Below are 27,457 nucleotides of genomic sequence, written 5' to 3'. Positions count from 1 at the left end.
GAGGGGTGGCATCCAGCGAGAGTGGCCAGCCAGCAAGAGTGGCCACCTAGCGAGTGTGGCCGTCCAACGAGAGTGGCCGTCTAGCGAGAGTGGCCACCCGGCGAAGGTAGCCACCCAGCGAGGGTGGCGTCCAGCGAGGGTGGCCGCCCAGGGAGCCTGACAGTGACATGGGCACCTCAATCCTATGACTCACGTCACCTCGTCTTAGCCGAGCTGGAGCCAGCGCTGTTTCCTAGGTGCTGGTGGTCATTGCAGGGCTGGCGTTGGCCTCGACAGGCTCAGCGCCAGTGGCGGGCAGCGAGACACCAGTGCAGAGCAGGTCCGGGACAATTGCATTGAAAACGGCGTTTTAGAGTGGACAGACCTTGTTGTGAAGTCCAGAACCCTAACACTGACCGTTTCAAAGCGGATGCTGCTGTCGCAGACCCAAGTGGCCTCTGCAACTGTCCACACGTCATTTTCATTGCCCCGCACAGCTGGACCCCTTTGACAGCCGCTGGGGTGTCTCGTTACCTGGACCGGCCCCTGCGCGGGGCCAGAGCAGTGGACCGAGCAGTGGACAAACGACCTTTGCCGATGCCCCCGCAAGTCTGTAGCGGCAGCTGCTCCTCACTCAGAGCTCAGTAATGGCTGTTTTGGGAATGGACTGGTCAGGTTTGCGCTACGAGCTGATTGGTGCGAACTGGCCCAGTCAGACGGGTGGGCGGGGTGGCCGTGTGGCCTTGAGAGAGGAGAGCCCGGCCCGAGGACAGGCTGCCGGGGCCACGCGCCACCTGTGTCTCCCAGCGCTGTGGTTGCCACTGTCGACCAGCAGCTCCACGTGCCGTGAGCGCCGCCTCTGCGGAACCTGGGCCGGTCACCACTGGCCGGTGCCTAGTGGCCACCTCGCTGCTGCCCCTGGGTGAGGCGGCGCCGTGGGTGGGTGCAGGGGGCTCTCTTCTGTTGGTAAATACCGTGGGGGGGCTGCCACGGGGCGCCGGCCCCTCGCCTTCTCCAGCGAGTCCAGAGGGCGCCGTGTGGCTGGACCCCACCCAGGCCCCGGCCTTCGTGGGCGGGGAACGCTGTTGTCTGGCTCTGAGTCGGCTGCTGCGGACACTCACGCCCTTGTTGGTCTGCCCTTGGCTCCCGTGGGGCGGCCTGCAGCGGACGCCTGATGACGGGCCGGCCTGCGGTCGGACTGACTCGCGCTGTCTTCGTTGGCCATGTGGTGACCGGGTTCTGCTTCTCCAGCCTTTCTCCTGCTGAATGCCAGGCTATCTCTATCTAGGGTGCAGCTGAGTTCCCAGGAGTTGGGGCGCTGCCTGGGGTGCAGAGGACTCCTGAGGGGCAGCACATCCATCTTGAGGTCCCCAGTGTCGCGGTGATAAGATGGAATGTTCTGGATGGCAGGGGTGCCGGCTGGAGGAGGGGGTGCTGTTTGGGGGGTGCACTGTGGCGGAGGAGGTCCTGAGTGGGAGTCTAGGTTTTGGTACTTACTCCTGGGTGTGGGAGGGGTGCTGGATATGGAGGGGTGCTGGGTGGCCACCCCGATCTAATACCACCTGATCTGGTTACCTTCTTCTGCAAGCACCCTGTTTTCAAGTAAGTTCAGATTCGCAGGGGCACCAGGGGCAGCAGGTGGACACACTTGGGGTCCCAGGGTGCCATGGCAACGGTGGCTCGTGGCTTGAGGCTGTGTGGTGCTGGGTGCAGGTGCTGGGACCGGAGGGCCAGTGCTCTCTCCTGTCTTGGGGCTTTGCCCCTCCCTGCCCAGCGCCCCCTCATCTCTAATGGCTTGTCGGGGACTGGCGGGGGGCTGAGGACCGGCAGCAGGAGGCCACTGGGAGGGCAGGAGCAGCGCCCTTGTCCTGCACCAGAGCCTCTTGCTCCTCCCTGCTGCTCTGCGGCCCCACTGTGAGCCTTCCCAGGCGAGACGAGCGCACATGAGCTGCCAGATGGGCAGCCATTCCCGGCCAGGCCCTGGTCTTCAGGCTTGACATACTTTGAGCCGATCGTTTCCTGTCTGTCCACGGTTGGATTGCAAGTGCTTTTCAGCAACGGCCGTCATGGGGAAGCCAGGCTCTGCTCCTGCAAGCTGTGGAGGCCGTAACCCACTTGAACCCGCCGGGAGGCCGGCGCCGCTCAGAGGATGAGACCCCCAACCCCAAACCCCTCCCGCCCCACAGAGTGAACAGGCCCAGCAGCACAACTGACTCAGTGCTGTCGCTGCTGGGGTCACCGTGATGCCCCTGCCGAGCGTGACTGATCCAGCCTCAGCCAGCTGGGCTGCGTCCCTCTCCGGACGCCCTGACCACGCGGCTGCAGCTGCGGCTGTTCCCGCCCCGAGAGGTGCTGCCCTCGCCCTGAGTAGGGCAGGCGTCCCTGCTGCCGCTCTCAGGCATCACTCTGCCCTCGACGGGTCCTGCCCAGCCTTTTGGGGAGCCAGGGGCGAGCAGGGGCAGGCACCCGCGTGCCCTCCTCCAATGGGGGCTCGCTGGGGGTGGCGGTGGGCGGCAGAGCGCAGCCCCCGGCCCGGAAAGTCAGGCCGGGGTGTGGGGTCCAGCTCAGTGACCCCTGGCCCGTGTGCGTCTGTCCGCTCGCTCCGCTCGGTCAGGCCGGGTGGCCAGGGGCCCAGGGCTGAGGGCCCACCGGGACCCCCTGAGCCCCAGCCGCGTGGGGGTGCGACCTGCAGTGTGGCCCGTGCGTCTCAGCCAGAAGCTGTTTGGGCCGCCAGCGGCTTTGTGGGCTGTGGCAGGGACGGCGGGCCGCGGGCGGCCCCGGGGCAGGCGGCTTCTGGCATCTCGCCCCGGGCCTTCTCCCGGAGGGCGGGCCGGCCCTGTGCAGCCCCAGCCCGCGCTCACCGGCGGCCTGCTCCTGTGACGAGCTGCTCGTCCCTGGCCGGCCCGCAAGTGCTGATAATCGTCTTCACGTCACTGCGAAGCAGGAGCCAGACCTGTCTCCTCCGGGGGAACTGAAACCCTGCTCACCCGAAATGACGACTCCCTGCCCCCGCACCCCTATCTTACTACGCCCGGCCCTGTGCGCGGAATCGGGGCGTCTGGGTGTTGGCTGATGTCCCCCGCTTCCCGCCCTCAGGTCAGGGCTAAGCCTGGCCGGAATTCCCTCCCTGCAGGTGAATGGCCTTCCCTGGGTGAGAACCCACTTTCCCTCGCCACTCGCCCACCCCGCGCTCCTGGGCGCTTCCACCTCTTGGCTGCTGTGAACACTCTCGGCAGAACGTGGGGGGCACATGCCTCTGAGGTTCTGCTTCTCGCTCTTTGCCCCCCCCACGCCCCCGCAGTGCAGCAGCAGCTGCGTCCTCCGGCGAGTCCGCTTCTCGCGCGCCCCCGTCGTGATTGCCTTTGCGGCTGCCGTTTCCTGACTTCTGTGGGGTTGTGAGGTGACACCCCGCGGCCTGCCCTTGCACAGTGACGGGCGTGCAGCCCTGTGCCACCCGTGAGTCCCGCGCCAGATGCCTCAGCAGCGGGGGAGCTAGCCGGGGCTCGCTGCGCTCGTAGCCAGTTTGCGCTTTCTTGTTGGTCTTTCGGATTAGGGTGTGTGGTGTGAGCGATGGGACAACCCGCAGAGCTGGGGGGACGGGCCCCGCGGGCGGCAGGGCCTGCAGGCTGGGAGCAGCGTCCAAGCCCGAAGAGAGCCTGGCGCGGAGCTCGGCGAGAGGACACACCGGCCGTCTCCGTGTCACGCCGGTGCCCGCCGCCATCTTTCTCTGGCTCTGGGCCCGTGCGGCACGCACCGCGAGGCCCGGCCGGCAGCGACTCTCCCCTGCTCCCTGTGCTGGGAGGGGACCCCGACTGCCAAAGATGGGGCGCGCCGGACGCCTGCATGAGGACTCGGGCCCGTATGCGTTTTAGCTCAAATCCTGCGAAAGGAATCATTTTAATACGCGTTTTCTCAAGAAATATGTAAATTAATAATTGCTTCATACATTATTCAAGAAAAACTTATTTTGTATCACTGATAGCTCTTGTAATCTTATATAAAGGTATGCTAATGGATTTAATTAAAATAATTATACTGAATAATGTAGCCTGAACTTTACCCTAAAATAGTGTCTATTAATCCTCATCAGTAGTCATATTTTTAGCCAGCGACACTGGCGCGCTGCGGGCCAGGCCGGCTTTCTCGCGAGAAGCGCGCAGTCAAATGCGCTTCCAGGACAGCGCCGTGTTCACTTAACTTCTCCAACCCGAACTGTTTCAGCAGTTAGAAAACGCCTGGCACCTGCGGCCCGTTCCTGCCACTTCTCTGATCCCCTCTAAAGTGGGTGTCGACCTGTCTCTGTCCCTTCGCCTCGTACCCCGCCGTCCCCGGGAGTGGGGCCGCCTGAGTGTCCCGAGCTGGCGGCCGGCCGAGGAGGGCCCAGCGGGGCTGTCTCCGAGCAGGACAAGCCTCCGCGTGGCTCCCTGTGCTGCCCGGGCCTTTCCGTGCCTCAGTGTGCAGGCTGCTGGGGTGTGGCTGCGGCGCCCCCCGCCGGGGGCCCGTTCGCCCTAGGGTGGCAGAGGAGGCTTCACCAAGTTCAAAGCAAACGCAGGCTGGGGCTTTGGCTGCCATTTTGTTAATCCAGCCAGGTTTCAAGTCAAACCTGAAGTAACTTTCTTAAGCAAACATGGCTTTGAGGCATTCAACTATGGCTTGAAAAACAGGAGAAGGAAGGGACGTAGCTAACAGCAGCGAATCCGCCTAGAATCCTGTGTGTGCTCCTTTGTGTCTGACTAGGCCCTGCCGGGAGGCGGGGCAGATGGCCCCCTGGGCAGAGGGGCCTCCCGGGAGGGCTGGAGGAAGCCCTCCCCCCGCCACTCCCCGGCTCAGGCCGTGTCCTGGCACAGCCCGCAGGCCTGTCGATCCCACCCCACCCTAGGCGTCAGTGGGCGCCCGCCGCCGTCCACAGGGACCAGCCAGGGTCAGGAGGGAGTGTCCCCCGCTCCGAACCTTCCCAGGAGCTGCGCGTATTCTGAGCAGCTTCTGTCCAGACAGAACTCAGTTGTGAAATACAGAAAGAATAATTCTGACTTCTGTGGCTGGTGATTGTTCTGTTCTCTCTTTATCCTTTAAGTGGAAATTTGCAAATGACCGTTGTCACCGCACAGAGCCTAGAGCAGAGGCGGGAGGCATCCTGTGTCTCGTGAGGAGGGGCCTGGGGTCCCTAGGAAGCCCGTGCTTGGCTCTGTGGCTTTGCAGCAGGAGGGCGCCCCCTTATTGGGTCAGGGGCGCATCTCCTTTTACCCCATTTGCTTAGACTCCAGCTGTAGGTAGCTTCTCCCTAGTTGGTTCCTCTCCAGCTAATATGTCTGATGTGAGTTTGGTGGCTGGGCTTGCCCCAGAGGCAGCTGGAGGGCTGGGAGACCCCTGTCCACCCTCCACATGAGAGTCAGCATTCTGGGGCCGCTGTGGCCCCCGCCCTGGGTGTCACTGTAACGAGGGCTGGGGACTCTGGCCGTGCCCAGCCCCCGGCAGAGCACAGGTCCCAGGGGCTGGCGGGCCTCGTCCTCACCCTCGGCAGTCTCCGGTGGCCGCACTGGGCTGCGCCCAGCCAGCTGGCGCTGGGCATCGGCAGGTTTGCCTGCTTCAGACTCTCTGGCCGCCGTGCCCCCGTGGCCCCGCGGCCGCCCGTGCCCCCGCTCCGTTGTTGGCGCGTCCCGCTGCTGACGCTGAGCGCCGTCCAGGTGCTGGTGGGCCGCCCGTGCCGGCCGGCGCAGGTGTCTCTTTAAATCGTGTGGCTTGTTTTTGCGGGTGTGGGGGGCGCCTTCCCGCGGCGTCTGAGAGTTCTCTGTGGCAGCGTCCTGCTCACCTGTGAGGTCCCCCACCCGGGCTCCTGTCCGTCCTCCCTCTCACAGGGCAGAGGGCTCTTGGTGCGTGAGATGCAGTGTATCGCTTTTACTTTTTCAGCGTATACTTCGGGGTCACACCTAAGCAGTCTGCTTAGCCCCAGTCCTGGGCATCTTCTGAGTGTGGCGGCTTTAAGCCTCACGTGGGACCTGTGATCCACCTGAAGCTGATGGTGTCGGTGCCTCGGTCGGTGCGCGAGGCCTTGGCACAGTCCTTGGCCCCGCCCCGCCCGCCCAGGGCGTCCGCCGCCCCTCTCCTACTTGCCAGACTGCGCTCGCTCAGCGTGCCCTGTGTTCCGCTTTGCAGGGGGCGGCGCTCAAGTACCTGCCAGCCATCGTCAATGATGTGAAACTGGTGTTTGACCCCAAAGAGCTCAGGTAAGGACGCTGCGGAGAGGCTCCCCGGGGTGTCCCTGCCGCCGCGACGGAGGGCCGCAGGGTGCCCCTGGCTCCTGGCCGAGGGGTTCGCGCCGCTTGGCCCTCAGACTGAGCGGAGGAGCCCACCTCGCGGTGCCGTGCGGAGGGGCCCCGCTCCCGCCGCGTTCCTGGGCCACCGGTGAGGCGGCTCTTCCCACGCTCCTGCGGGAGCCTGTGGCCATTTGTCCGAAGTGTCCCTTTATAAAAACACCTCTGCTGAGACATAATTCACATAGCAAACTGTTCACCAGCTTGAAAGTTCAGTTGCATGGTTTTCAGCAGCTCTGCCTTCGAGCATTACTCAGTGTTAGGTGTTCCTCAGGGTGGGGTCACCTGGGGTCCTCACAGCCGTTTCCGCCCCGCCCTTGGCCCCTCCCCCAACCTGTGTTTGCAGTGGCTGATGGGCCGATCCTGGCCTCTCTGGCCCACGCTGCGGGGCAGGGGGTGTCGGTTCTGCTGCTCCTGGGAGCTGTGTTTTCACGGGTCTCCCTGCTTCAACCTGGCCCGCACTTCCCTCCGTAAGTGGCCTCGATGCGTGGCCGCCTGCTTGCAGCCTCCCTGGTGCGCACATGCGGCGTGTGGCGCGCTCAGTGTCACGGAGGTTGGCTCCTGGCTCACGTGCACACCGGGCCTCCATGGTGTCTGCTTGCGCAGGGTGGGGGCGCCCGGGGTCCGAGGGTCCGGCCTACCGAGGTCGCGCTGTCCAGCTCCCGGCCAGCGCCCCCTGCCTGGCCTGCATGAGTTCTGCTCGCTGCATAACTAAGCCCTGCTCACTACCCTGCCCCGTGGATCATGGCCACTTCAGCGGGTGCCACGTGAAAAATAGCATTTTAGAGTGTCCTTGCTTCAGACACTGGCTGCCACCAGCGTCCAGTGTCCGGTGAAACAGGGCCATGTTGCTGGATAGCCCTGAGATCTTCCCCTTGTGCTTTTCTCACAGTAAAATGTTCACTGATTTCATCCTCAACGTCCCCACGGGATTGCTGACCATCCAGAAGCTGTACTGCCTGATCGAGATCATTCACAGTGACCTCTTCACACAGCACGGTGAGTGGGGCCCGCGGCCATGGCGCTGTCCATCGCCGCCGCCCGTCGAGGCTAGATCGGCCCCTTCCGCACTGTCTGCTGGGCTGAGCGGTGTGGAGGGCGCAGCCGGGAGGCTGCGACTGGCAGAGCGGGCGGCAGGCCCTGGGAATGAAGGCGCCGCCTCCTAGCCGGCAGTCGAGGAGTGAGGGCCGGGGCAATCAGCATACATTGTAGGCTTGGAGTGTGATTGTCTCTCCTGGGGAGGCAATCATTTGCTTCCATTGAGGTGATTGCAGAGAAAAATTTCAAGTTTTCTTTAAGTTTCGAAGCAATACCTCCGTCGGATGCTGGACGGGTTTCTGCACTCCTTGCTCTAAACTGCTGAGTGTTTTAATGCTTCCTCTACTTTAGCCAGGGAAACATCGGCTTTCTCCACATCGCCTCCCTCCCTTTTTACTAATCATTCCCTTTCTGTTGGGACAGACTGGATGAGTACCCACACCGGTCGGGTTTTCTCGAAAGCATAAGACCTTTGCGTTACTCCACAGCCGTCCTCTTCTGAATGCGGATGTGAAACTGTGGAGTGACCTTGTGATCAGAGCAGATTTATTCTACTCCACTGTGTCCAGAAGTTGGGCTGCTCCCTTCATCTTCTTTGTCCTTGTCTGGTGCTGGCGACGCGCCCCCAGGCCCGCGGGCCCCGGCGCCCCGGCCGGACCGGCTCTTTGTCCCCGCCGTCGCCCCTGCCTGCGGCGGGCGGAGCCTGTGTCTACGGGCCGGCTCTGCTCTCGGCCTGCTTTGCCTGTCGGCCGCGCCGGCCTTACCCTGATGGCAACGGCGTGTTCAGTGGAAATGCTAGGGCTTCATCGAGGCGGGGTCCTCGGAGAACACGCTCTCACGAAGCAGGTGGCTTTCCTCAGCCTCCCTGTGCACGCCTCGCTCGGGGCCAGGAACCTGTTTCCCGTTTTCAAAAAAGAAAGTCACCTCGGGGCGCTTTGGCCTCTGAGCCGTGTTCCACCTTCTCTCTGGGGCCTGGGGCGCGCAGGGCCCACGTCGGGCTGGGAGACGGAGGTGACGGAGGTGACCTCGCTTTGTTATTCCTTCCCCGGAAGGCTTCGCTGCCTTGGGCCCTGGGCCAGGCGACCGTCGTCCTCTTTCCCAGCCATGCGCCGGAGGACACACACGCTGCCGCCTCCGTCAGTGAGCTGCCTGCTGCCAAAGCAGCGACTGTCAGTGGGTTGGTTATGTGGAACGTCATTGAGTGTGATTTAGAAAGACCTTGAAGGCACTTTCATACTGCGCTTTTACAAACCTGCACGTGACTCAGTGCTTTCGTGAGCACTTAGGCCATGACAGATTCAATTAAAATGTTTAGAAATTCCTTTAAAATATATTTCAAAAAAACGTTTTCTTCTAGTAAATTTTAGAGTCATTTCTCTAGCTAATTAAAAGTGTCAAGTGTACCTGCCAATTTATTACAAATGGAACAAGCGTGGTATTTGGTGATTATGTTTCTCTTGCTCTTCTCTGTGCCCATTTCTGTTTCACTCTTGTTTGACAACTCTTTTTAATTAAAAACTGAAGTCCAGTTATGGAAGAAAGCATAAAGAAATAAATTCTTAGCTTTTTTTTTAGTAAGAAGTTACCAGGACATACGGTAGTTTGGAATAATTGCTCTAGTATCTTTTAAAGTACAATGTCAGGAATTTGATCTTCATAGCAAGTTGTGCCCAACACTGTGGGTGAGGTTATGTGAAATACCTGAGTGCAGAGTCCTGGTGGAAAATGAAGCAGCCCCACTAGCCGGAGTGTCCTCGCCGGAGCGTCCTGTCCGATTCGGGCTGCCCGGATTGTCCAGAGGAGCCCAGGCTGCTGGCCGGACGGTCTCCCAGAGCTCAGTGGCCGGCCACGTGGAGCAGGGGTGGTCCCACTCACGGCCTGTGGGGGAGAGGACCTGATCTGCAAAACTCCGACCTCTTCAAAGCAGCCGCTACCACCTTCCGGTCCTGTCAGGAAAGCTTAGAGTGGCAATCTTTTCTAGGTCCGTTCAAACACAGATGTCATTACCTTTGCAGAGTATTCTTGCCACATTTGGCATAAATATTTAAAGCCTGGCCGCTTTCTGATGAGGTGCGATGGCCACTATTTTCTTGACTTGTTCACTTCTTGTTCGTTTGTAAAACATGTTGGTGGCGGTGGCCTCCTTCGTGACAGAGTGAGGTCGGTCCCACGCACTCCCACACGGCCAGGATTTTAGAGCCCGCCGGAGAGAGATCCCACTGTGCTTCCTGCTGCATGCGCCGAGGCTTGGCCAGCGCTCGCGCGGGGACGGTGTCAGGCGTCAGGCAGGGCTTCCCAGGTTTCTTTCTGGGGGTCCCTGGGTACTGCGAGGTCCCGTGCTTTATGCTTCTCGGGGTGTGTTGCGTCTCTTGTAGAAGGCACACCCCACTGCTTTGCTCTAGTGGAATGCGTTGCATTTCGCCGCCCTCCCCTCCACAGTCTGGGGCGTGGAGCCCAGGTGCGCGTGGCCAGCTGGTCTTCCCTGCAAGGCGGGTCGATTCAGAACGGGCTTGTTGCTCCGCAGAGACGTCTTCCTGCAGCCCCTAGCGGGGACTGGGCTCACACTGCCCGGCTGCTGCAGCCTTGCTTTCCCTGCTGTCCCTGTCTGTCCCCTTCAAAGATGTGGACACCGAGGAGCGGCGTCCTTCAGCCGGTGCAGGTGCTTGTCTGGCCCCAGCTGTGCGACCTGGTGGCCTCTCTCCTCGCTGCCCGTCTGCTCACAGGCGTGCTAGCTGCTCCCTCTGAGTCAGGACCTGGGAAATGCTTCTGCCTCCGCTGCCTCAGCTGGGGAAGGGTTATCAGTTCCCTGTCGGTGCTGTGGTCTGTCTTGTTAGCTCTGCTCTCCTCCCAGGTAGGCGTCTTTGCAGGTGCCGCTGGCAATCCCAGACTGAATGGCCTTGTTTCAGAAAGGAAGCTGAGGAGGGAGGGTGGGGCTGAGCTCCCGCGGGTGTCTTGAACCCACCTTGGATGTTCTGCTCTGACCTGGGCAAGGAGAAGGGCCTGGCGCCTGTTGGCATGCTGTGCAGAGAGCCGCCGAGTGAGCCACAGTGGCTTCCCAGCACTGTATCGCGATGTGACTGGACTACTTGAAAGCTGGTTAAGCAGATTATGGGCTCCACGAGAGGATGAATTTTACATCTAATGTGTGTTGTGGAGTGAGCAGATTTTCAAAGCAAGACACAAAGAAAGAGCTGGAAGTTCACAGCATCGTGACTTGAGCGTTGGGGGCTTGTTCCCACCTGATTCTGTTGTTGCCCACGTGCTTCAAAGGCTGTGAAAATCAAACCCTTAGTCATGTTACAGAAATGCAAAGTTGCACTGTAATTCATTTGAAATAAACATCATAACACAGAGGCTCAGGACGTGGGCCCGCCAAGATGTTCTACGTTAATGTCGTAGAAATTGGGATGCATTAATATTATGGAAACTAGAATAATAGGGATCAACTTGAGGTGGCGTTGACTTTTAAATTAGTCAGGAGCTTTGGATGTACTTGCAGGGAGCCTGAGTAAAGTCGGAGAAAGGTGGGACACAGCCCTTATCTTCTGGGCTGGGCACCTTCCTGCTGTGGTTCTGGACCAGAGACCTACCTTGGAAAGCTTGTTCTGATGAACAGAATCATTCCCCTGTCTTTCGAGATCCAACCCTTCCTTATTTCCCTGTTGCAAATAGTCAGAGCATTGGGTGTATTGTCTTTAGAATCCCCTATATATTTAGCAGTGTGTCTTGGCTTAGTGTGGTTTGGACAATGCCGGGAGTGTTGAAGAAGGAGTAATAAAGACTTACTAGGAAGATGACTTGTGACAAGAAAACCCCCTTTTGGTCTGGACAGGCGATCCCTGCTCTTGGAGGGGTCTTTTGTTGGGAGCTCACTGTTCCTTCACACCCTCCTTTTTGTTTAATTTGCTTTTTGGAGTTTTTTCTGCTAATGGTTAGAATTGAGCAGAGCCTGTGAGTGGGAGACGTGCCGTTCCTTCTTTCCCTGGCCAGTCTGTGGCTTTTTCCCTCGATATGTCAGACAGGCTTCTTTTAGCTAGCAGCCTCATAAAATTTCATTTGTCTTCCATTTTCAACAGTACAGAGCTTCTTAAAACTGTAGGTCTGGAGAGCTTAAGTTATTTCCCTCATTTTTCTTTTCAAGGTGAATGATTCTTTCAGTGATCAAGCAGAGTAAATCTCTCCTTTTTAATGGTGGAAACATTAGTTACAGCAGCCCTTTGAAATCAGAGGGCAAAGGTCCGGATACCTGCTAGGACTAGCTATTAGGAAATATTGAAGTCAGATTTCTAGGTTATTTTCATTGTGATTAGGTCCAAGATAGAAAATGTATACCTCCAAAAATTGCCCTATTGATCATTTTGGGCGGTTCAAATCATAGGAAGAAAACCTGTGTGTTTAATACCAACCTACAATAAAATTAAACTTCTTTGTACTTTTTTTTTCCATAAGCAATATAAAATCTCTTGAGCTTCTTTCATTGTGGAATGCGAAGAACTATTTCTCTTTACTGAAAGGTGCCTTCACCTGAGAGCTGTTCTGTGATAGTTCCCTTAACTTGATGAATGTGATACAGAAAGAAGAATTGGGGTTGGGCCGTCTTATGACTTGACCACTTTCCGAACCCTCATGCAGCATTCTGGAGTGCTTTAATTAGAACGTGGTGCTGATGACTTCTAATGAACACTACCAGCTGTGAACCCCAAAGATTGATTCTTTAAATTATGGTGGCATCTGAACATCATTTTCTCCCATTTTTTTTTTTTCATGCCTTGAGAAAATTTTCATCCTTTTCTGTAAAGCATTGCACCTTTTACCACCCGCATCCACTATATATCACTCTATATCTTTCATTATAGGTATTTTTGAAAAGACAATGTGTTAAAACAGTGCCACTCCTCAGAAATGACAAGCTGAGTTTTGGAAGGTGCACTCAATTTCAATTCCATTATAATTTGTTGAGCACTTACCATGTACTCAAGGCTGTTCGTTAGCAAGTTTGATTCCTCTGCAGGCTTCAGGGACAACTTAGAAATGTATAATTGGAAAAAGTAATTCTCTTAATTTACAGATAAGAACATGGATTAAGTACCAAGCCCTAGTCTGCAAGCAAAAGCCATGCAGGGAGCTGTCCACCACCATGGTGCTGATTAAGGAGTGGGTCTCTTAGAAATTCGTCACCTGCTCTTTTATTAAATTGTTTCAATCCCAGAATACGAGTGTACATCCAGAAAGCTGAGTTCACGTATAAAGCCAGGTAAAATGGAAATGGATAAATAAATTAGCACACATGTCACTATTAAACCTTGTCAGTGTGCTCAGATGCTGTAAGATCACGGAGTTTTCATAGCTTTTCTCTTTGTGTGGGGATCTTTATCTGTGACCAGTTCAGCAGTGCTGATCTCCTCAAATGGTTGGTCTAACGTTTTTCATAGTTTGCTGAACCCATTCTGCACGCGTCTCTGGGCCTGCTCCTGTGCCTGGGGCCGGGCAGTGGCGCAGTGAGACTGGAAGAGGCTGCCGTGATTGCCCCATTGGGAGTCAGGTTCCTGCGGGCCACGGGGCGGCAGGTCTCTGAGCCTACGGACCGCTCCTGGGCCTGTGAGCGCAGTCAGCCCGCAGTAACCTTCCTGGGCTGTTGAAGAGCCCGGGCTCTCCTTTAAGACTCCGTTCTTACTCTGCTGCACGCTGCCCGCCCCTGAGCACAGAGCACCCCTAAAATTCACTGGCCTGCTCCATTTATTTTCTACCTTGTTTAAAAACAAGTTAGCCTACGCCTTTCCTTGTCAGCGGTAACATATACTTTCCTGGCCAGGGGAACCTAACAGGGTGCATGTGCGTCGTGTGCGTGTGTATGGCGTGCCTGCCCACGCTCACGGAGACACGTCCGGCTCGGCCCCCTCTGCGAGAGGAGCACCACCTTCCACAGCCTGCGGCGGCATCACCTGCCCAGTCGCCTGTGCTTGTTTTCTCACCCACCGTGTGGTAAGATCCTGAGCAGGGCTGGGCAGACCCGCCGAGGCCTGAGCTCGCTGACCTGCCTCCTTGATGTGCCTCCATTCTTCTTGAGAACAGGTTCAGGGCCAGACGAGACGCCCACAGAAATCCCCCAGCCTTTCACTTGAGACTTTTTAATGTTTTCGTCTACTTATAAATGACTATTGCAGCTTTCCCCATTAGTTGTTCTTCCGTGTCTTCCCTGACCAGTCAGCTACTACGGCAGTACCCTAAGCTAATCCCTCTTACATCTCCTTCAAGCTGAAGGGCGCCACGTATCTGCTGCTCTGCTCCCTTCTTCCCCACAGTCACACGCCTCTTACCCCGGTCGGGGGCTTCATCCTCGAGGCCACTGTGACCCAGTCCTTCCCCCACTGTGCTGCAAGCTGTGTCCTGCCATGTTTCCCCACTTTTCAGGACCCTTTGCTTGTTCTTTCATCCTTTCCTTACAAATTCGGTAACACACGGCACCCCAAAGCTGGATGTAACGCCCTTCTCTGTGCTCACGTCTGCACGCAGTGGGGCTGAGCGTCTCCCCCAGAACACTTCCAGAGGCACTCCCTTCCTAGAAGGGTGGGGGTCGTGCCGGCGGCTGTGTTCACTCCACTTCCAGACACAGGTTAGCGCTTAGAAAGGGAAAATAACATCCCTGCAGCTACTTGCTGTGAACTTTTTCCTCTGACACTGCTAGTGATGGTGCTTGTTCCATTATGGTGATTCTTGGAAAAAAGAATAAAAAGCATTTGGCTTATAAAGAGACCTGGGTCACACATGTACACATATGACCCATACATGATAATTTGCCCTAAGGGCCTCTGTTTTCAGAACCAAGCGTCATCTGATTTTGGCTCAGCTGCTGCTCAGAGGGGCAACCCCTGTGCGTCTGCCCTCTGGCTTCTGGTCCCCACACCTGTAAAGTAAGGAGATCGCTAAGGCCTGCTGTGACCGCTTCCTTTGTTGTCACTGTCTTCGCATTTATTTTGCTTGAACTCTTGTATGAAGGAAGAATAATCGTTTAAACAAATTGAATCATGTGGGTATAGAGTTCTTAAATGGCTGAAAAATAAAGATCATGTCTATAAAAGATGAATAACAGCATCCCGTTTATATGGCTCTTACTGTTTAAATCTCATTAAAAGTGTTAATCTGGATCTCAGTTTTGTGTAACAGGCTCAAGGTTATTAAATGCACTTTATGGATCATTTATTTAATGTGACCATACTAAAAATTAAGAAGCACATTACTCAGTGTTCATAAAATGAATGTTTTAAATGGACAAATGCATTCTTGTATTTGCACCCTGGTTTAATGTGGAGCTGTAGCGGGGTGACGCGCGGAGGTTCTGCTTGGACATCCATAAGCCGATCGTGCCTGCTGAATTCCTTTTATAAAGATTAATATTTGCTACTCTGTGCCCATTTCCAGGGTATTAATCATCATGACTGCAGCCTGCAGAGCTGAGGCTGAGCAGATGTTGAATCGCTGCTTTCTGTGCTCACAGTGGGCGCTGCTGGAGCGGGGGTGGGGGTGACGGTGGGCAGGAGGGGCTCTCAGCCCCCCGGCCTGCCTGCCCCTTCGGACCACCTGGGCTGGGCTGGCCGCCTTCCTCTGCCCAGCGGGGAGGGTCGGGAAGGCTGACCACTGTCCGGCAGCACCCCCGTGCCGGGCCTCTGGGTGGGGATCCACTGTGCTCACCCGGAGCAGCAGCTCACCAGCAGGAGAAACCTCAGCATTTGCCTCCTGGCCTCCTCCGCGGCTTTGCTCTGCCCCACAAGGAGTAGGAGCTGCTTCTACAATTTAGAATTTTCTAAATTAGAAAAAAAGTAGTACAGCGAGAGTGGCGAAATTAATTTTAACAGCAGACTGTATCTGCAGTATCATCGCGACTTGCACTGAAATACTTCGCACCCTTCTTCCCACACGGCAGCTCTGAGGTGCAGCATTTGTTTTCCTGCGACAGCACATCCCGCCCCGGTGCTGGGTTTCCGCTGGCCGCCCCTCACCTGTATTTTGAGCACGCGGGAATTAACCATCGCAGAGTCACAGACACACGTCTTCAGCCAGCTGTTGCGACAGTGGTTCCCGATGGCTGGCTCAGCTACCGTTTTTACCTTGAGGCTTCGGTTGCGTAGGCCTGAGTAGCAGGGAGTGCCAGCTCGCAGGCCGCAGGCTGCATGTTGAGGCTGGGGGGTCGGTGCGCCTCGCAGGCGGCCTTAGCTTTGCGCCCGCTCGCTGAAAGGGCCGCTCTGCGGGATCGTAGCAGCTCTGTGAGCGCTGCGCCAGCAGCCGCTCGCCAGACTCACGGCACACGCCTCCCCTCACAATGACTCCAAGCGGGCAGCGGCGCCCCCACTTTGCTGAGGACATTTGCGAGGGTCCTTGCCTTTGCCCCAGGCCCAAACCGAGAGGCAAGAGCGATGCCCCAATTCCTGTGTGTCTGGTGGGCAGAGCTGGGGGAGAGCTACGCCCTGCCGAAGTCCCGCGGGATGAGCCCGGCGCTAGACGGCTCCAGTGTTCACCGCAGCCATTCCCCCAGCAGGTGCCTGTGGGCGGAGGGCAGTGTGTTTTCAATGTGTTCTCTTTTAAAATAGGCTCTGTCTCATTTTGTGACTGTCAGCTTCCCGGGCCGCCCGCTTTGATCCCAGGGGTCAGTCACACAGAGCCTCACGTAACAAGACCGCTGCGTTCATGGGCTCAGTGCCAGGCGCCGAGTGGGGGCCGCAGGCGCGTCCCCTTCCTTCACCCCAGACTCAGCGTCTGGTGCTTAAAAAGAGCTCATCGAAGGCGTGAACGCTGGCGTGTGGCCGTGCGCGTGTGTGTGGTGGTGTGGGCCTGAACGGGTGCGACTCTGTGGTACTTTGCGTGGGTAGTGTGTGTTGTGTGCATATTTTGCACCTGGTTCTGTGTTTTTCTGTTTTTTTTTTTTTTTTAAGATTTATTTTAGTTATTTATTCGTATAGTAACTGAGGTGCAGGCCAGAGGTGCGGGGGTGAGAGGGCTCCCCAGAGACAGAGTGGGAACAGAGCAGGCGGATCCACTGAAACCCTCTGCTGAGGGGGCACCGGGGAGACAGGGGGGTGTGCTGCGCCCTGGGGTCCCGCCCTGCTGCCCTGCTGGGGGCTGGAACCCGGGCTGTGGTGGCTGCGGCTGCTTCGCAGAGCTGAGACTGCACCGCTGTGCCCCCAAGGGAGGCCCTTGGTTTTGGATCTTGACTTAGGGGGGAATCGTGTTATTTAACACGTGTGCCTGCCACTTCTTGAGAACAGTGATATGGGCTGAAATCAGAGCAAGACACGCCCGTTTGAAAACGGAGGTCTGCGGGAAAGCGTGTCGCTTCCTTTGGGGGCGGCGGAGCGGCTGGGCTGCCCTGGGAGGCAGACCGGCTCCTGCCAGGCTCCTTTCTCTGTTTATGCTGCGTTTATTTAGATCAGAGGGGTTTACAGCATCGTAAATAATTTGGGGGTACAGGGCCGCACCTCTTCAGTGTGTGCCCCGACACCACGCCCCCAGGGCTCTGCCGTCTCCCACTGCCGGCCCCACTCTGGTTCCTTCAGTTCCGCAGTTGGGGTTCTCGGTTTGTTTAGTTCCCTCTCGCTGGTGTTTTATGTCTGTGGATTCCACGTGTGCACGAGACCATATTTGTCTTCCCCTTGCGGCCGATTCTGCTCGCATGATGCCCTCCACTGCCATCCGTGTCATGGCATATGGCAGCAGCTCTTCGTTTTCAGAAGCTCAGTATGTTGTGGCGTCTGTGCCGCGGCGTCGGCGTCTCAGCCCACGAGCGTGCCTGTGTTTGCACACTCACTCCTGCACTCTCACGTCACAAGGACCTGCATACGGTTCCCACTCAGCTGGACACTGGCCAGACGCTGGGCTGCTGGAGAGGTGGGCGAGGCCTGGCTCGCCTGCCGCTGTCCCTCCAGGGGCTTCCAGCGCGGGACGGCCAGGCGGTGGGACAGCGGCGCCAGCTCAGCGTGGGTGTGCCATGGTTTGCCAGTGGAGATGCCCGAAGGACAGCGCCGCCCTCGGCGTTACGTGGAGGCAGGGGGCGAGCGCGCGTCTTGCCTTCGCAGAGGCCAGGCTCTCCGGAGTTGCGTCTCTGTGCGACCCTGCTCACTGGCACCCCTGCCTCCCGCAGATTGCCGAGAGGTCCTGCTTCCCATGATGACCGACCAGCTCAAGCACCACCTGGAGAGGCAAGAGGACCTGGAAGCCTGCTGCCAGCTGCTCAGTCACATCCTCGAGGTGCTGTACAGGAAGGACGTGGTGAGTAGGGCCGCTCCAGCCTGGGCTTCCTGAGGGCTGGGACCCGTGCACCCCTGGCCCGGTGGGTGCGTCCCCTTGATCCATGGCAAATGGGGTGCCTTAATTCTTTGGCCAGCCTCTGTCTCTCTCTGTAGAGCTACCCCTGGAAATTGTTCCATTATGTGCAAAGCATGTTAATTCAACAGCCGTGATTATGCTTCTGCAGTGAAGATGATGCTCTCAAGCTTCCTGTGGCTCCACAGTGCCTCCGAGCCCCAGAGTTTGCTCGTCGGCCAGGTGGAGACTGAGCTAGTCTCCACTGTGGAGGCCAGTGGCCTGCGGTGTATTGTCCAGTCTTATTGCTTTGAGGCGCCGCCGCCTGTAGCTCCTCCTCGAGGTACCTCCTTCTCCGGTCCTGCTCCCCGGAGGCCACTGCCTTCCATGTGCCCTCAGCTAGTTGTGCGTTGTTTTGCTTTTTAAGGTGGTATCTCCTTTTGCCTTTCTATGTGGTCTGCGATTCCGCTGACCTCTCAGTTAAACACGGTGCGCATGTACGTAACGTCTGGCCCAGCAGCTCCCCCCATACACACACCTGTACAGGTGCCCAGACATCAGTGTCAGAGTCATTGACTCTCCAGACGCGTCTGGGCAGGTGACGTGGCTCTGTGTCACTGCCGCGAGCAGTGGGAAGTGACCCGTGGCTGCAAGGCCGCAGGCCTCGCTTTAGGACTTGTGCACATGGCCGGAGATGCCCGCGCCTGCGTGTGCAGTCACACGCACATGCACCAGGCCCTGGCCTCTGTGTTTCAGCATGACTTGCTCTCTCGGAGCCCACCTGGGGCTCATGAAGAAAGAGAGGGGTTACGGTAGCTCGCAGTGGGCTGCCGGAGCAGCCCCCCGGGGCAAACGCCCTACAAGGTTTTTGAGAGCTGATCCCACAGTGGGCCTCCAGGGTCCCGGTCCAGGGGTGGGGGTTGGACGGCAGCCTCGCAGGCCTGGTTCCCGCCTGCCGCACGGAGAGGCTCGGGGACAGTCTCACGCCCGCTCAGCTGCGAAGGGGCTCCAAGCCGCCACGACCCGCAAAACCAGTGCTTACGCCGAGGGCGGCCTGTCCGGCGCCGAGGTCAGCTTGGACCTTGAGTCCACGTTCCTGTGTGACCCTTTGTGCCTGTGTGCTCGGATGTGACTGCGAGCAGTCGGCCCCCACCCGGCCCCCTGCTCACAAATGGGGGAACCTTTCGAGAACTGAGCGGCAGGCTCATCGGAGATCGTGAACATTCTATTGTCTGGACAGATTTGCTTTCATTTTAAGGTTTGCTTAAATCAAATTACAATGATTGCATAACAGAGCATCATGCATCATGAATGGAGGATAATTAATGAAATGCCCTGTGTTTTCTTTGTGAAGGCTTCTGCCTCTGACAGGGGCCATTTTTCATCTTGTTGAGGGTGATAATTGATTACTCTTTGCAGGGTGAGTGGGCTCGGTGACAGGTGCCGAGGCGGGCATGTTAACCATGTCTTAGGTGTTGGTGCTGACTCTGTCCCCCTCCAGGGCCCAACTCAGAGGCACGTGCAGATCATCATGGAGAAGCTTCTCCGCACCGTGAACCGGACCGTCATCTCCATGGGGCGGGACTCGGAGCTCATCGTAAGTGTCCGGCGCGGCGCCACCGTGCTGGCCGTGCCGCCGCCGGGAGTGTCTGGGGCTCTCGGCCCGCCCGCTCCTCCTCCAGCTGCCTTTGCGAAACCGAGCTCGTGCTGTGACAGTCTGCACTTGTGCTCCGTCGGCTGTGGGAAACGCACTCACTTTCCACGGCCTAGAGCCAGCGTCGGAGCTGGCCAGTGAGCCCCGCGACGCCAGGGGCAGGACGCGTTGGCCCGCAGCTGCAGGCCTCGGCGCTGGCGAAGGCTGTGTGCTGCCTGAGGCCCCGGCTGCTCCCTGCCCCTTCCGCATCTTTGCGCTTCCAGTGCGACCGCTCTTCCTCTGCCGCCGTCCTCCCCGGCGCCTTCCGCCGGGGGCTGGCCTGGCGCCGCGTGGCGGCGTGGAGGCCTGGGCACGGGAGGCTCTGCCTTTCCCCGACAAGGGCTGGCAGGGACCGGGCTGGGCGCGTCGGCGTGACGCCCTCCTCGCTGTTACTCCGGTGTGGCTTCGGGCGCCGAGGCCGTGTGTGTGTCCCTGCCCATGTCATTCTTTTGCAGTGCGAGTTACCCCTCAGCTCAGTCTGGCGGATGGCCCTCCAAGGGCAGCAGCCCTGGTCAGCGAGCAGAAAAGCCCCCGCAGGGCTCCCTGGCCGCCAGACAGGCACGCTCACTGCGGCTGCGGGCGGCCCCTCCGCGCAGGGCGCTGGCGGCAGGTGGGTCCTCCAGCGGCTGGGGCCGGAACCAGCCCTGGCTGCGCTCGTCCGTGCCAGTGCGGCCAGGGGTGGTCTGGGGCGCTCGGGGCCCAGGTGCGGCGCTGGCGCCTCGGGGGCCTTCTGTCCTGTCCGGGGTCTGGCGGCATCTTGGGGTTTCAGCTGCCGCTTTCAGAGTCTAACATGAAATGTGGCTCACGGGCGTGGGCTGTGCACGGCAGAGCGTGCGTGAGTCAGGAGATAAAACGTGTCCTCGTGGAGTGCCGATGCTCCGTGCACCGTGCCATCAGTGTTGCGCCTGGCAACGCCGCACTGACAAACGGGAGAAACGGGAGTCGTGGAGCAAACGGTTCCGGCAGCTTGTCGCCGAGAAGGCAGCACCCGGCCTTCTAGGAGAGGGTGGTTATATAGTCAGTGACTCGGGGCTGGAGGACAGAGGGAAGGAAGTTTTGGAGAAAGGGGAGGTGTGTTTAGGTTTTCTGCGAGAGGAGTCTGTGAATCGGGTCAGACTTACTGCCCAGTGTCATGGCCCCGGATTCAAAGACCGAAGCCAGACTCTGACCTTCCTGCCGGTACCCATCTCGCCAGCCGGGCGTCGTTGGTGTCTCTCCGGACGCCGAGTCACGCGTCAGTCGGCGCATCCCCCGGCGTCCCTGGCCCGGCCTCATTGTCAAGGAGACCGGGCGGCCTGCTGCTGTTTAACACAGGGGGCCTCTGCAGGGCCCGGGGCTGGTGGTTGGGCCTCGGGGGCTCCGTCCACAGGCTGCCCTGGCAGCCCAAGTGGCGGCGCGTGTTCGCCAGGACTTCCAGGGTGTCTGGGCGGGGGCTCCTGCATAGGGCGCACCACTGGCACAGCGCGGGGCGCTGGTGCGCCTTCCCCGCTGCGAGCTGAGCTCAGCACTCCCCTTCCCCTGGAGCAGCGTGCATCGTGCCGGTCTCTGCCTGCAGCTCCCCTTTCGCCCTGTGAATAGACTGGGAGGGGCCCTCGCCGCTCCGAGGCCTCGCGCCAGAGCTGCTCTGCCCTCCAGAGAGGGGTGAGTGTAGGGCTGATCTGCGCGGGCAGGCGGGGTGCTCCCTGCCACGGGGCAGAAGAGAGGAGGGAGATGGCCATCTGCTGGGCTGGGGATGGCCGGAAGATGACCTGGAGAGGCGCAGAGCTCAGGGTGTCTGCTGTGGGGCCGCAGGTGAGTTCTCCTGTCTCTCACGTTTTTTGGAAATGAGACCGAAGTGAGCTCCGGGCTGTGCGGTGGGAGCAGGGGGAGCCCCGGCCCTTGCTGGGGTACGTGGTCTGTAGGTGAACCCGCGTGGGCTGCCCGCCCCGACCCTCCCCAGCCCACCTGCAGTGGCAGCCAGCGTGCCCAGCAAGCTGCCAGGGCCCTCTTCTGAGCACCGGTATGCTGCTGTTGGCTGTTGCCCAGGTTACGGAGACCGTGCAGTAAGTGTGACGCCCACGCAGAACGTTACCTTTGACTTTTTTTATTTAAAAATTAATAAAGAACTTAGTGACAAGTATAATCATTTCATTTCTATACGTAACGCCATGTCACATCGATATATGAGGGAATGCTGTACTTCTGACCTTGGGCTGGTATGGAAGTTGTTACTTAAATCTTTCTAAGAAGAAGAATCATTTGGTGTCGCACTGCAGTTCAGCTATGAAATGATCTTGAAAACACCTTTGCCTATTCTGAAGGTAGTTTCACTTCTCACCAGGAATGAATTTACCTTTAGTTTCCTTTTTGACCGTGAAAAGTTTCAATTTTGTCTAGGTTGCTCTCAGCCCCGGCGGCCGCTGGCTTGCGAGGGCGTCCTCTGGCCAGACGGACTTCGGGTACTGGTTAGAGAGGGGAGACCCTTGTTTCGATTCACAGAATTAGTTGGGATTCTTAAAACACAGGAGAGAGAATGTCTCACAAATCGTTTTTTTGTAACTTTAGTTAAAAACAGTATAAAATACACGAAACGTGTTGTTTACATTTTACTACGGGAAACAGTGGCGCTTCCCTCTTGGTACCGGATTCAATTGCTGCTTCTTGCACAAACATGTTTCACAGTTCTGTTTACTGATGTTTAAGGTTTGGAATCCTTGACTAGATAGAATGTTTCCGCGAGAGATGTGTGTTGTTTCTTTTATTTAGAGCAGACCTCTGATTTAGTTTGAGTAACCCCCAGAGAAAGTTTGCACGATATATATACTCTTCATTTTTTGCAAGTCCAGATCTGATCGCTAATCATTAGGTCCCTGTAGAATCCAAACACCTAGAACTCAAATAGATTTGCTGTTGAGCCAGAAGGAAAATGCGTGGTGAGATAGCTCCGGGGTGTGCGGCCTGGCCCGCACCACGGTTGGCATCTAGCCAGTGAGGTGTGCGGGTCGGCGGGCGGTTAGACGCGAAACTGTCGGACTCAAGCTCGAAGACTAGGTGTTCTCCTAGGTTCACAGACTGTTCAAAATTCAAGTTGTACAAAAAAAGGCAAAATAAATTCCTGCTTCCTACTGTGAAAAGCAAAAAATTGATAGTCAAAGTCATCAGTCAGCTAGGGGCTTTGATTTCTATAAAAAGATACTTGCAAAGGAATGAGTGAAAAAATAAAGGAACTGAGATTTATATTGCAATGTGTGACCGGAAGGGAACCCTAAGAGTCACTGTTTATTTAAAAAATACCTAAAAACATCTGATTCACAGCTTTGCCCTAGGTATGTGGTTTAGTACAACTTACGAGTAGGCTAAATGTAGGTGACATTGAGTTTATTGGTAGCAGCTACACTGGACACGCTGTCTCTCTTTGAGATGGTCAGGTTTTCCACAGCTGTCACGAAGCGTGAGGGAGGGACCGTGTGGAAGGCTGAGTGAGCCACGGCTCCGAGGCTGAGCCACAGGGACGCTTTCCAGAGGCCGACAGCCCCTCTGATTTATTGGCGCCTGCATTACCCGTGGCGTATCCATCTCTGTGTGTGTTTCCAGACGCTTGCCAGGATTTGTCACTTGGCCTTTGGGTACTGACAGATTAACAATGAGATCTAAGGAAGCTTAGTGCCCGGTAGCTCTGACCCTGTCCACTTGCAGCGTGAAGGCGTGTCCTGGCGTCGGGGGCTCCCGGCCGTTGGAAAGTAGCAGTAAGGGTGTTGCGGGGCTGCGCGTGGAGAGCTGAGCGACGGCGGCGTCACGCGGCCCTCAGACGTGCCACGCCGAGCGCAACAGCACAGGAAGGCGAATGTACAGAGTCCGCTGTGGAGATTGTTCAGGGTCTCCGGCCACTTGAAAAAATTGTGCTTTCTCCGGAATTTGATGTGCTGAAAATCGCACTCGCCCCCTGCTTATTTGCAGAACTGAACGTAAAAATGAAGTCCTTTGCAAACATAAGGCTTGCGTTTTCTTCTCTGTATTTCAGCAAAAATGAAGGCTTGGAAGTAAGCATGAGTGTCGGCTGCGTCCGTGGCAGCCTGCCGTTGGGAGGGCGGGCGTGCCACCTGCCGATCTGAATGGGGGTGGGCTCCTAGCATCCTGGGCTACGAAGTTCCATTTCAGGCTTCCCGTCCTGTAACTGGGAGCGCCAAGTGCGCGCTCGCACGGCGCGACCTTCCGTGGGGGACCTGTGAGTGCAAAGGCCTTTTTGGTGCGCAGGTGAGGGCGGCGTGGCCCTGCGCCAGCCACGGCTTCCTCGGTCCTGTTCGTCTTGGAAAAGGACTTACGCCAGTGGGACTCAGGCAGCTTGCAGACGCCATCCCCACGGGCTTTAAAGGAACCAGAGTTTCCATCTTCCATGCTTTTTAGATTCAGTTTTGGATTTTTGCTTGGGGGTGGCGGAGTAAGTCTCCTGAGTATAAGGCGTAGGTGCAACCTGAGTTTCCTCAAAGGGATGGAGTTTCCTCAGAACTGGCTGGAGTTTGTCTTCCTGCTGCTTAAAATCTAGCTCCACACTGGAAAGGAAAGAGACAGGAGAATTTAGCGCTCGCTCTCGCCTGTGGGCAGGCCCCTCCCCAGCACAGCGTCTCGGGCAGCCTCCTGCAGGGGTCACGGCCCTTCACTCGTCACGCGCCCCGGCCGGCTGGTGGGCAGCGACTGCTGCGTCCGAGTCCTCAGTCGCAGAGAGCTGGGCCTGGGCCAGCCCGCCACGGACGCCGCCGAGTCACTTGGCTGCCTTCGCGGCAGACCGTGCGGCTCTGAGTGGGGCTCTGAGAGTGTGCGGCTTTGAGACTGCAAGGCAGTTCGGTGCCTGGCGTCTGTGGGCGTGAGGGGCGGGCGGGGGCAGCCTCTGTGCACGCACTGAACGCAGCCCTCGGTGGGCGAGGCTCCGCCCAGGTCACCGGGCTCCTCCTAGCAGGTTGGTGAACACTCTGCCCTGAGCATCCTCGCACAAGGTCACAGAAATGCATTTCTCTCCCCGGACAGTCCTGGAACAAAGCACAGTGTTCTCTTTGAAAATCTCATGCGCCTGAAACTGGAAAAAGCCGGACTCTCCCACAGGGGGCAGTTTCTCAGGTCAGCCCGCTGACCGCTACCCAGCCCTTCCCCAGTGGTTCTGCCGGCAAAGCCGGTGTCTGGTGAAGCAGCGCAGGCCGTTACGGCGCCCAAGCATGCGCCACACCCGCCTTGGGCAGCGCGGCCAGAGCGAGGCTCGGGGGCAAGTGACAGGGCTGAGCAGTGACCGCGGCAGTGTCCCACAGCACCTTGCCACTCGGCTAGCTCGGCTCCCCCTTCTCGGGCCATTTATTGCCACCCTCGGTCTGCCTCCTGGCAGTCGCCCTGGGTGTGCGGGTGGGGACCTGGGCGAGCAGCCCCCGCCCTGCCCGACAGTGGAGGCTGCCCGCCAGCAAGCTGCGGCCACCCTCGGTGCCCCCGGGAGCCTGCCTCGCTTGCCGGCCCCCAGCGGACCTCAGGAGCGGCCCGGGCACGGTGATACATGAGCGCCTGAAGCTTTATATCCAGTGGAGCCGTAAACCATTTATAAACACGAAATCCTATTGATTCAGAGAACTATTAATCCTAGCCAAATTTTGACATTTTGGAAAGACAGAAGAGCCAAGCTGTATGACCCAGAATTTCAGACCAAGTTCAGGACTGGTCTAGCGGACCGTTTTATGATTTCAATCCCCTGTTCTATTTTTCTTATTGTTAAAGACTATAATGTAGCTGGAAAAATTAAAACTGTGTCAGAGGAGGTTACGGCTAGTTACCTCCCGCTTCCTAACAGCAGTGGCTGGGCACACAGGGCCCCTCGTGGAGAAGGTGGCCCGGGTCAGGCTCCCTCCGGGACAGCTGCCTGTGAGCCCCTCCCGCGGGCTCGGCCGGGGTCAGCTGGCGGCCGGGGCGCTCCTGGCCTGCCATGGCGGCACGGCGGGAAAGGACCCTCTGCCCAGACCCAGCCAGCATCCCCTGCGCTGTCCGATGCAGCCGGGCGCTGCTTTCCTCTCATGACCTGCTGGTGTGCGACCCTGAGCAAGCAGCGATGAAGCCCCGAGGACAGACGCTCGCCGGGCAGGTTAAGCGGGAGACGCGCCGTGGGCCAGCGTGGCCGTGCTGCGCAGAGGGCAGCGTGTGGCGCCAGGCCCTGGGGCAGCGTCCGCACCCGCAGCTGGCCAAGTCCTCAGTCGCCAGACGGGGCGGAGGCGCAGCGTCTCGCAGGCTAACCGTGCAGTTCTGGGCCCTGCAGTTATTGAATTCCCATTAAGCAGCTACACTGGGAATCCTGGTATTAGTCAATTTATCACACCGCAGAGCCGTGTAATCACAGAGCAATCTGATCTGAGTTCTTGTTAACGAAACGCCGCGACTTTATCTGTTGAGATGATTCCGACGGGCTCTCCTGGCCTGTGGCGCTGCGGCGCTGTGACTGACACCCACGGGGCGGGCTCCCAGCCCAGGTGGGCCCGGGGCCTGGCGCGGGCTCCCCGCTGCCAAGGCGAAGCCTCTCCAGGGCTTTTCTCAGGAGTCACTCCTGGGGCGGACGCGGGAGCCCCCGCCGGCCGCGAGCCCGGGCTGCCGAGTCCCTCCACTCAGCTGCGGAGTTGCCGGAGGAGACCGGCACCTGCTGTCTGGTTCGGGAAACTGGACAAAGCCACGTGGACATTGAGGGCCCTGGCAGGTGTGCGCACGCCCCTTGCGGTTGGCCTCGCTGAGCTGTCCCGACAGGACCTGCAGGGCCCGAGTTCGCTTGGGTCCGCGCCAGGTGAGGTGATGGGTCGCTGACCTCAGGGCGTGGCTCCCTGGCCTGCCACACTCTGGGACCCTGGCCTGGCCAGCGGCGTGGGGCTTCTGTGCCGCCGGGCACCCGCGCCTCTTTCTCCAGCCGTCTCCCGAAAGCGCCCGTGCCGGCTCCTTCTCCCCGCCTGCGTGTCTCGGCTTTCCCGTCTCCCAGGCCAGGCGCGTGATGCAGACGTCCTCCGGGTCCTGGCCCCGCCACAGTGCCTGGGTGATGTCCTCGAGAGGACGGAGAGCAGAGCCTTAAAACAGGCCCCCAGCCTCGGCCGTGGCCCGCTGCCCTGTTGGGTCACTAACCGTGGCTTGACCCTATCTGTCTGCCCACCCCGTCTCCAGACACGGGGCTCGGCGAGCGCTCCCTCCGCACAGACCTGCGGCCGGCCCCAGCCCATCAGAGCTCACGTGAAGTCCTTGCTCCCGTTTTACGTGGCACACGGCAGGAGCTTCTGGGCCTGTGCCCCTGACCTGCCATTTTCTAGGACAGTCCACAGAAAGGTTGGGGAAGTGCGGGCACGTCCTGCTCCCCCGTGCCGTGTGCAGGGGCCTGGAGCCTCCTCGGCTTTCCGGGGGCTGCTCTGGGGCCTGGGGTGGCGTCTCAGCTCCTCACACAGTAACCCCAGCCCTCCAGCCTGCCTTCGCAAGGTGCTCCCACCAGGGCTTCAGCCTGGTTCAGTGGCCTGGCGACAGCTGCCACCTGTGCCCATCTCCCCACGCCACGGCCTGTCCTCTGTACACTCTTGCTGCGGTTGGCAGGGCCCTGAGCCGCGGCTTGCTGGCATCAGCCCGTAGCGTGGGCGGCTGCTGGTGGAGCCGCGTCCTCCTGGCCGTTGGGATCCCAGCCCCTGGACAAGTACACGCTGCTCGGCGTGTCCCTGGGGGCCGGCCGTCTGTCCAGGTCCTGACTCCGGAGCTTCAGAGAGGAGGCCGGATCAGGTCAGCACTATCCAAGCGGCGTGGTCAGTTAGCGGCAGAGTTAAATCTGGGGCTGCAGGGACACCGGGTAGCGTATGAGGTAGTCCCGTGGCACCCCCGGGGCCCTCTGCCTGTGGACACGGAGCCACCGGCCACGGCTGTGCTGCGCGCACGGGCGGGCGTCGTCCAGGCGGGAGGAACACTGTGGCTCGCGGCAGGTTCCTTGTCTTCTCTTGAGAGTTGACGTGGTCCGAGTGGGGACTCTCTTACTGCGTTGCCAGTCTGTGCATTGCCAAAGAGGTAAAACTCTGCCCCATGTCTCAGGCTCTGTGGCAGCTGCCCCCACGCTTGGTGCTCTCGGAGCCCCGAGGTCCGGTGGCCCCCCGGCTGCGTGGGTTCAGGGTGCTTCGCTCCCCGGCAC

At 58.6% G+C, this 27,457-nt stretch overlaps 1 protein-coding gene across 1 annotated transcript in view; it reads left to right on the top strand.

Moving 5' to 3' along the window:
- Positions 1 to 27,457, top strand: part of DOCK1 (dedicator of cytokinesis 1) — a 239,593-nt gene that overhangs the window by 61,407 nt on the left and 150,729 nt on the right. The window contains 4 exon segments of the mRNA XM_012723446.1: positions 6,133 to 6,203; positions 7,183 to 7,289; positions 17,461 to 17,588; positions 19,123 to 19,218. Of these exon segments, the coding sequence (XP_012578900.1) occupies positions 6,133 to 6,203; positions 7,183 to 7,289; positions 17,461 to 17,588; positions 19,123 to 19,218 (402 nt within the window).

The sequence above is a fragment of the Condylura cristata genome, unplaced genomic scaffold (genome assembly GCF_000260355.1).
Source record: "Condylura cristata isolate star-nosed mole 26May11 unplaced genomic scaffold, ConCri1.0 scaffold00011, whole genome shotgun sequence".
NCBI classification, from domain to species: Eukaryota; Metazoa; Chordata; class Mammalia; order Eulipotyphla; family Talpidae; genus Condylura; species Condylura cristata.
The sequence above is the reverse complement of the archived record's forward strand: the minus strand, read 5'-3'. Positions and strand labels throughout refer to the sequence as shown.